The 9969-nt window shown below is 42.8% G+C and overlaps 1 protein-coding gene across 1 annotated transcript in view; it reads right to left on the reverse strand.

The window, feature by feature from the left end:
- Positions 1–6009: 6009 nt before the first annotated feature.
- The window catches only part of LOC102871661 (mitochondrial cardiolipin hydrolase-like), an 8161-nt gene continuing 4201 nt past the window's right edge, over positions 6010–9969 (reverse strand). The window contains exon 2 of the mRNA XM_006894486.1: positions 6010–6257. Coding sequence (XP_006894548.1) covers positions 6010–6257 — 248 coding nt within the window. The remainder of the gene's footprint in view (positions 6258–9969) is intronic.

The following is a 9969-nucleotide window of genomic DNA, read 5'->3' on the forward strand; positions in this document are numbered from 1 at the left end:
GGCTGCTCCTTGGAGGCAAGGATTCTGGGGCTTCGTCTGACATACTTTGGACATGTCGTAAGGAGAGACAGGTCTTTAGAGAGGGATACCATGCTGGGTAGAGTAGAGGGACAGCACAGGAGGGGAAGACCCTCTATGAGGTGGATTGATTCAGTGACTGGGGTACTCGGGATGGGTGTGTGTCAGAGGCAATGAGATTGGCACATGATAGAGCAGGGTTTAGGGCTGTTGTACATAGGGTCGCTATGAGTTGCAAATGACTCGATGGCACATAATATTTTTATATATATATATATAAAGATTGCATGGAAACCAATATAAAATTAAAAAAATACATTTATATTGTTGTGTATCAAAGAATCTTGTAGATTTAAATAATGTGAAACAGGTTGGGAAGCAGGAGTCACATCCACTTCCTAAACTATATGTCTCTGGAAACTCTATGAACTTGGAGCAACAAAGATAGCTGTGGAAAGGCATTGGGTCTTTTGTTCATAGAGTTGCTATGAATCAACCTTGATTGGACAGCAATCGGCAATCAACAACCACCACACTGGGGTTAGCAGTGTAATACTTTACCACTAAGCCATGAAAGCACACTCACTTGATGGTTAGATAGATACAGATATGCTGAAGAACAATGATACCTGATTCAGGCCATGGTGTTCTCAATCATCTTCTATGCATCTGAAAGATGGACAATATGTCAGGATGACAGAAGAAAACTTGATGCCTTTGAGTTGTGGGGCTGAATAGTACTGAATGTCCCATGGACAACCAAAAGAACAGATATGAGACAAATATGGCAAGGTTTCATCTCACATACTTTTGAAATATGGGTTGTTAGATACCATTAAGTCAAATATGACTTATAGTATCCCCATAAATAACAGATCTGAACCCTTTCCTATTGTATGCCATCCTCACACTTTTTGACACACTATAGTGCATTTGAGATGGCTAGGTTGGCACAGGATAGAATGGAGTTCAGAGCTTTTGTACATAGGGTCGCTATGAGTCGCAACAACAATATAGTCCATTGCAGTAGTCATCTGTTTGAGGGTCTTCCTCGCTTTTCACCAACCCTACACCTATCATTTTTGCCTCCAAGGAGCAGCACTCTGGCTGCACCCTCTCCAAGACCTATTTATCTTTTGGCAGTCTATGGGATATTCAGCCATCTTCTCTATCATAGCTCAAAGGAATCAATTATTTTGTCATCCTTCCACTGTCTAGCTCTCAAATGCATGGCAAGTAACCAGAAATATTATGGGCCTGAATCAGACACACTTTAGTCCTCAAACTACAGGGACATGTAGTTAGATGACACTGTTCTTTGGAAAGGGACATCATGCTTGGAAAGATGGTTAATCAGCAGAGAGGAAGACCTTCAATGAGATGGAATGACATGGTGACCTCAGCAATGAGTTTTAGTGTGACAGAGGAGGATGGCACAGGATAGTGCAGGGTTCAGGTGGGCTCTTCATATGGTCACTGTGAGTCATGCTTGACCTAAAAACACCCAACAAAATAGATATAGGTGGTTGGAGGAGCTGGTGGCCTTGAATCTTGTGCCTTTGGGATTGCAGTGCAGCTTCTTGCCATTAGGTCACCAGAACTCATATTTATGAGAACAGGATCTTGTTAGCTCTGGTTGCAACAAGTTGTGCTGCAATCTCGAAGGCATGCAGTTCAAAGCCACCAGCTGCTTACTATCAGCAGTCAGCAGCTGCCCTGTGGGAGAAGGATGAGCAATCTTTTCCCTTTCTATTCACTGCCTCTGTCAGCTATGGTTTGGTTCTAACAAAATGGTACACAAATAACAAGTCTATCCACAAGGGGATTTGTGAGTTCTGCCGTCCCACTGGTTTTAAATTGTGTAGATTCAACAGCAGAAATTTGGAATCTCAACGAACATAGATGAAGCAATGGCACATCCTTCAGGGCCAGCCAGAGATTTCTGTGCCAGCCAGATCGAGATCTATACAAGAGCAAGAGCAGCTTCAGCAGAGAACCAGAGACCAATCTGAGGCAGAGCTGACTTAGGACTGATGCCCTACAGAACCAGTACCAGAGCCCTCTACCCAAGCCTGCTTGATGGAGGGATGACTCCATTAACTGGCAGACTATAGGAACTTTCTAACACTGACCTAAACCGTGAAGCTGAAGGTCAAAGGGCCTGTGATCATGCTTGAGCAGCTCTTTGAAGGATTGTATCCTGTCAATCCCAACTATATAGCCTGTTAACTTCTCTAATAAACCCCAAACCATGAGTATGTAGTCTAATAAACCTGTAATAAACCTATAGCCTGTTAGCTTTTCTAGTAAACCCCATAACCAAGTCTATGTAGTCATGGCAATGGATTTCAGACCCAGTAGAGCAGTAAGATTTGGTACTAGAATTAGGAGCAGGAGTATGGGTGGCATGTTTTACCTTACAGGAATTAGTTTTGTACCACGGATGTTGATGGGGACATTCCAGTTTGTGGAGTTAGTAGAGGCCAGATATGGCCATTCCCACATTGACCGTGTTCTTTTTACACCAGCACATTCCTCTACTTCTGAGTGATGTGGGCCATTAGCTTCTTCTCCTCTTCCCTCTTCTCAGTTACAGAACCTAATTCAATCTCTACCCTAGAGGAAGATCATTTATTTAGAAGTATAAAATATGAGGACTCTAGGCAACTATATATGAGCCATCAAATATTTAGGTATTGTATTATGAATTTTAACAAGATTCGTACTTGAAGAATACACCTTTGTGCAAGGTATGCTACTTAATGTAGATGCCAACAGAAAATATGATTACAGGTGAGTTAAACTTCCTGACTATAAACTCACTCATGTACTACAATCATCCACATGGGTAAGCAACCCAGAAATCAGGTAGAAATTGTCCATTGCCAGTATTCTGAAATGAGAATAATAAACCACAAATAAAGTTTTATATTTTTTATAGGTCTCTGGGGTAACCTGGAATGCCTGAGGTCTACATATAAGACTCTAGGCAGAGAGGGAGTGAAAGATGACAGATATGGGCCTTTTATTGGGGTCTGAAGGTGGGGTGAACAATTTCGCAAGTTAAATGTTCACTGTGTCATTTGAAAGTGGCTAGAGGGTGTTGAGGAAGCTCTGGCAACCTAGTGGGTAAAGAGCTGTACTGCTAACCTTAAGACAAGTGGTTTGACTCCACCAGATGCTCTGCAAGGAAAAAATGAGGACCCTCCTGCCTTGCAATTTACCCTCTCTGAAAACTCACTAGAGGGTCAACTACAACTTGGTTCCAACTTCATGGCACAGAACAACAATAGTGGCCATAGGGGTTGTCTGGGGGTGGGTCTCATCAATGTGACACACTCAAGTTCTCAGTGTTGTGTTAACCACAACTAGGAAGGACCTGACCCTCTGTACTTTGTTGTCCAGGTAAGTATGAGGGTGCAACAGGTACTATTAACCTGTGAACATCCAGATGATGTTGGCACAGGTCTCTAAGCTATCCAACTGGGATTCACTGGAGTTGCACAGTACTGTGCCCAGACAAGCTGAAAATCATGGTTTTATTTTGTTAAGAACAGAAATAGTGCCTACACATACGTTAAAAATGGTTTCATCTAAAGTACTCAAGTAAAACCTTGGGGGATCTACAATTTCTAAATAGCTACCTATTTCTCCTGACCCCAAAAGAGTTTATTTAATAAAGGGTAGCCACTATTTGAATGACCTAGTGATGAGCTAAGGTAAAGGCATATAGTATAAACATTACAGAATAAACACACATTCAGATGTCAGGAGTCCTAGTTAACAGTTTCATTTTTCAGGAAATAATGAACTCAAGTCTATGAGTTAACTGACCAGAATATAAACTGGTGGAGAACAAATACTCAGATGAAGGAAAACATTTCACATAAAATAATTTAGTGATTGCCAATCTGTGTATTCTACAGCCTCAATTAAGCAAAAATTAGCTTAAAGTTTACTTTTCTACATCTGTAAATGATAGAGGGGGAAGAGAAACACATCATATAGGTGGTAATGCTGGTATGAGGTAGAGGAATGCAGACTTCAGGAGGGGTCACGGAGCACACAGAAACAAAACAAGTTGTTAATGGTCTTATGCAATGTTTGTTCTGTTGAGACTGAGTTCTCTCAACATAATGCTCTCCAGTCTCTCCCATGTTACAGTATTTTTCAAAATAACTCATGAGTGCTGCATAGTGATCCCTCATGTGAATGTACAATCTCTCAACCTATTATTATAAAAATAGATTACTAGCAATATGTCTACAAAAAGTCCAAAGGGGAAAAGAGACAGGGCAGAAGATGTGGAGGGTGGAAATCATGGGGATGCAGAGTGTGGTGGATGGAGGGAGGGAGTGAAGAAAACAGGAATCCAGTAGGGACCTAAAATACAAGGTAACAGAGGACATAGATCAATGGTGAAATGATTGAATGAAACATAAAGTGAATGAAGAAACATGTGTAATACACTGTATATGAATATTGTATACAAACCAATATAAAATTAAAAAATAAACTAAAATGTTAAAATAATTCAAATAGATATTATATACCGAGGACATTTCCACAATGTTAATTACCTATAACTGCAAAAATTACCAAAAACCTTTGTGAAAATCATAGGTGGGCTATGCTAGATACTTAACAGCACACTGCTCTATTAACCAAAATTCTACCACACTCAAGAGGCCAACCTCAAATTGGGAATACAACAGATATATAAGCACTGCAAACCTAAAACTTTCCCTCTCCTCAAACTCATTCCTCCAAAATGGTCTATATTGCATGATTAACTATACTGAATCAAAACTGCAAATTAGCTAGTCCACAGGCTAGGTCTTTTCCATATACACAACAAAATTTCTTTGGATGAGAGAATGTGGAAATAGAAAGGAGGTTCAGGCTGCCTCCAGTCCTTATTTAGCTCATGGAAACAGAAGATGTATTTCCAAGTATGAACATTTTCATGTACATTTGCTTTAGAGATACCTTTAAGCAAGGAAACCTTGTCCTAAGAGTGTGACCTACCTGTTACAGCAGAACTATTGGTTAAAACAGAAATGTCTGCAGTGTTCTAGAGGGATGAACACCCCTGCCACACCGCACACAACTCCATACACCTAAAGTCATGCTCACATGTACTGCTGCTTCTTCCCTTTTCTTCCTCTTGCTATTCAAAACTGCCAATAAACCACCAAGGATTTGGTGACACCCAAAATGAAGAGACTGTTAACCTCTTAAGTTTCTGCTAGATAGGGAAGCTGGTGAGAGAAGAGGAAAATCTTTCAGGGGGATATTAAAAGGACTGAATAAGATGAAAACTCAGCCAAAGCAGATGTTCTAGAATCAGAAAATGGGAGTTTTTTTTTTGTGTGTGTGTGTGTACTATCAAATCAGATCTGACTGGTACAGGAGGAGATTGTCCCTCCTTTCCCGGCAGAGCATCTGGTGGATTCGAACCATACGCCTCTGGGATTGCAGTGTAGCTTCTTGCCACTAGGCCACCATAGCTCTCCTTGTTTGCTTTTTAAAAAGAAAACTGAGTCCTACATTTTGAACCCTCACGTGACGCCCTCCAATCTCAATCCAAGACACCAGATAAGAGTCCTGAGAGGGCATTTGAGGAAAGTTGTCAACATTTATTCAGAGTGGGGAAAAACAGAGAATAAAGTAAAAAGGCAACATTCCAATGGCTAAACACCTCAGCACAATAACATTTTTTTCTTGTTTCACTCATAAAGCACTAAAACCATCTACCATTTCTTTCAAATCCCAAACAATTAAATTTAGTTTAGGACTTAAAGGATGATTTCGTGTAAATGCCTTTCCTGATGTGAATTTTGCCTCACTCCCAGGGCCAGAGCCCAAGCTGGAGCTATCTCGACACTTGAGGAGGGCAGCAAACTCGGTCCTTCTTTTAAGTACCAGGAACATCCAGCATCAAAATAAAATGCTTCAGCTCACTCTGAAAGTGGCATCTTGAGCTCTGCTTCAGTGAATTTTCTTTTCTTGTGGGAAAAAAGTATACTTTGTAGGGTTAAACTCTTCCCAAATACGCTCAAACTCTTCCAGGAAAACTTTCACATACTCTTCATCTTCCATAATCAGAACATTTTCTCTATTGTTCTGGATGGCTTGTGTGGTCCAGTTGAGTGAGCCTGTGATCAGCACCTTTTTATCCACAATTGCAAATTTGTGGTGCATGTAGCCCAGGTCTTGATCGTGCCGAACCTGAATACCTGTAAAAACAGCAAACGAATCAGTTACTGCGGCCCATATAGAGAGAAAAGCAGTCAGATATCAGCTGCACCCTTCCTCATCTGATGACTGGCTTCTAGTAGTGACAAATTTTGTCATTTTTCTTTTCCAATTTGGTAGGAATAGAGAAGGAAACCATGCTTGCACAGGGAAGCAGTGGTTCAGTGAGACAATCAGTGGTGACCAGTTCTGGCAGTCATGCCACAGAACTGCCAAAAGCAGGGGGAAAACAAAGAAGGTTTCAGCCATGGCCCGGGCACAGGTACTAACAGTGGCATACACCATGTAAAAGCCATCGTTTTGCAGGGATGGCCCGAAAGGGGATGACAGACAGTAGAAATCTGCTCATCAGTGCCATAATAGAATACCCCCTTCCTGGTATTGCCCAGTTTTCTTTGGGAAATGGCTCACCCTCACTTGAATCAGTCAGTTCCTTTCATAAAAGGTCCTGGGTACCAGCTGCATATTTCATCTTGTTCTAGCAAAAATGTACAAAATCTTCCACACTGTGACACTCTTTTCCCAGCAGACAAGAAGGCTGTAAGAGAGCTCTGGTGGCCTACTGGTAAGAAGCTGCATCGACAACCCAAATGCACATGGTTCAAATCCACCAGCTTTTCCACAGAAGAAAGATGGGCTATCTCTTCCTTTGTGATTTGCTGCCTCTGAAAACCAGCTGAAGGGTCAGCTTTAAGTTAGGTCCAACTCCACTGTACATAACAACAAGGGACAACAGACAGCTCTGATAGCTTAATGTTAAGGTTGTACTGCCAACTCAGAGACACATGGTTCAAACCCATCAGCTGTTCTGCAGGGGACAAAAGAAGGGCAATCTCCTTCATGTGATTTACTGCCTCTGAAAATCCACTGAAGGATTAGCTATGTGCTCGTTCTAACTCAGTGATAACAAATAACAACAAGGAAGCCACAGTGAGCCTTATGTTCTAACAGTACCAACATCAGTGGCCACTACTCCCACATGCCCTGCTGGGGTATGTTCTGGGAAGAGGACAAACAAAGGAATAGTGAATCAAACTTCACCTGAAGTCGAGAAATGGATTAAACTGATACAAAACAGATTAGTTTCTTTCAAATAATGTAATTTCCTTAACCATGTTATCTGTAATAATTTTTTGTTTGATGACTTGTTTCTATTCAAAAGGCTCCTCCCAGGCAGAGACATGGGCTTTGTTGCTTCTTATACTTTCAGCACCTTGGATCAGGAGTGAGACATTTAGAAAGTATTAGGACTGCAGAGCCCTCTCCTTCCTCTCCCAGAATGGCTTCTGAGAGAATCTAGTAACAAGAAACAGCAGTCGTGCTTTTTCTGTCAAACTACCCAACCATTTTCCCATGAATCGTTGTCTGAGAACCCAGCCCACTTCCCCATTTTGAAGGAAGCATCTGTATGCATCACTTTCCCCCGGTCCCATGTAACAAAGTATAAAATCCCCCTCTAACTTTGTGAGGGGCTGGTCTTCTGCTTGAGAACCAGCCTGGCAGTTACTCCTCAATAAACTATCTTTCTTTGCCTGCACTGGGTTCTGTCCTTCCTCGGTGACCTTACAGAAAGAGGACTTTAAAAAGTAGTTCTCGATCTTCAGGCATCGCATCGCTCCCCCTGCCCCAGCTCGCGACAGGCCCAGCCAGCTCTGAACGTTGGGACTGGCCAAGGTGCCGCAGGCAGACGCAGTGGACGGTGGGAGTGGACTTGAACTGGGACACAACCCTGCAGCTCTGACCCATGACCCCATCTTCAGGTATCGCATCGCTCCCCCAGCCCCAGCTCATGACACCGACCCCCAGCTTTGAACATTGGGACTGGCCAAGGTGCCGCAGGCAGACTCAGTGGACGGTGGGAGTGGACTTGAACTGGGACACACCCCTGCAGCTCTGACGCAAGACCTCCATCTTCAGGTATCACATCGCTCCCCCCGGCCCCAGCTCGCGACACCCACCCTCCCCACTGCCAGCTCTGAACGTTGGGACTGGCCAAAGTGCCCGGCAGACGCAGTGGACAGTGGGAGTGGACCTGAACTGGGACACATCCCTGCAGCTCTGACCCACGACCCCCATCTTCAGGTATCGCATTGCTCCCCCTGCCCCAGTTCGCGACCCTCGACCCTCGCCAGCTCTGAACTTTGGGACTGGCCAAGGTGCCGTGCACAGACGCGGAAGTGGACTTGACCTGGGACACACCCCTGCAGCTCTGACCCATGACCCCCATCTTCAGGTATCGCACTGCTCCCCCTCCCCAGCTCGCGCCCCCCCCACCAGCTCTGAATGTTGGGACTGGCCAAGGTGCCGCACGCAGATGCAGTGGACAGGGGAGTGGACTTGAACTGGGGCACACCCCTGTAGCTCTGACCCACGACCCCCATCTTCAGGTATCACATTGCTCCCCCTGCCACAGCTCGCAACCCCCACCAGCTCTGAACTTTGGGACTGGCCAAGGTGCCATGCGCAGACGCAGTGGACAGTGGGAGTGGACTTGAACTGGGACTTAAAGAAAAGGGGGGGGGGGAAACAACAAAACAACAGAAACAAAAACAAAACAAAAAAAAACACACAAAGGAACAAAAACACATAGACCAAATTTATAGCATTTTTCAACATCACTTGAAAAAGTTGTCCAATATTGAAGATTTAGTTTCTTTAGACTACAAACTGCTGTTTGGCCCTACCACATTGGTCCCATCAACCTAAGCAAAAGGGAGGTACTGGACATCTTGATAGAGAAGTAGTGACATCAAACCAAGAACCAACTAACACCTTAGTTTTCAAAAACTCTTCCACGTCAATGTCTCAAAAGAAACAGGGTACCTCACTCACCACGCAAGCCCAAAACATGATATCTACCCCCCAAAATGACACAGTAGCAATGAATTTCATGAAACCAGAAAGTCTGATGGAACTCTCTGATGCAGAATTTAGAAAAAAGATGATTGAATGTTTTCAATGGATGAAAAACAAACTTGAAGAATTACAGGACACTACAGTCAAAAATCAGGAGGAACTTAAAAAAACAATCCAAAACAATGCAGAGAAAACAAATGAGGCATTTGAGGCACTGGGAAAACAAGAAATCATAATTCAAAATATGAAATCGGAGGTTTCTGATGCTGTCAACATGATGGAGGGACATACAAATAGAGGTGAAGAGATGGAAACAGAATTAGTGAAGCAGAAGATAGAATTGCCACCACAGATATAAGAAAAAAGCAGAAGCAAAGAAGACGGAAACATAAGAAAACTTAAGAATAATGTTAAGAATAATTTAATCATAAGATTAAATATTTGGGAGTCAACATAACTAGAAGCACAAAAGATCTACTCAAAGAAAACTACACAACATTATTACAAGAAACAAAAAGAGACCTGGAGAAGTGGAAGAATATCCCTTGCTCATGGATAGGAAAACTCAATGTTGTGAAAATGGCAATACTACCAAAGGCAATATACACGTTCAATGCAATCCCAATACAAATACAAATTCCATTCTTCAACGAGATGGGAAAAGGCAATCTCTAGCTTCATTTGGAATGGAAAGAAGCCACGAATAAGCAAAGCACTCCGTAAAAATAGAAAAACATTAGGAGGCATCTCACTCCCTGACTTAAAATCCTACTACACTGCCGTGGTAGTCAAGACAGCATGGTACTGGTACAATGACAGACACATAGATCAATGGAA

Source organism: Elephantulus edwardii, unplaced genomic scaffold (assembly GCF_000299155.1).
Source record: "Elephantulus edwardii isolate Elephantulus edwardi_28Jun2011 unplaced genomic scaffold, EleEdw1.0 scaffold00144, whole genome shotgun sequence".
NCBI lineage: Eukaryota > Metazoa > Chordata > Mammalia > Macroscelidea > Macroscelididae > Elephantulus > Elephantulus edwardii.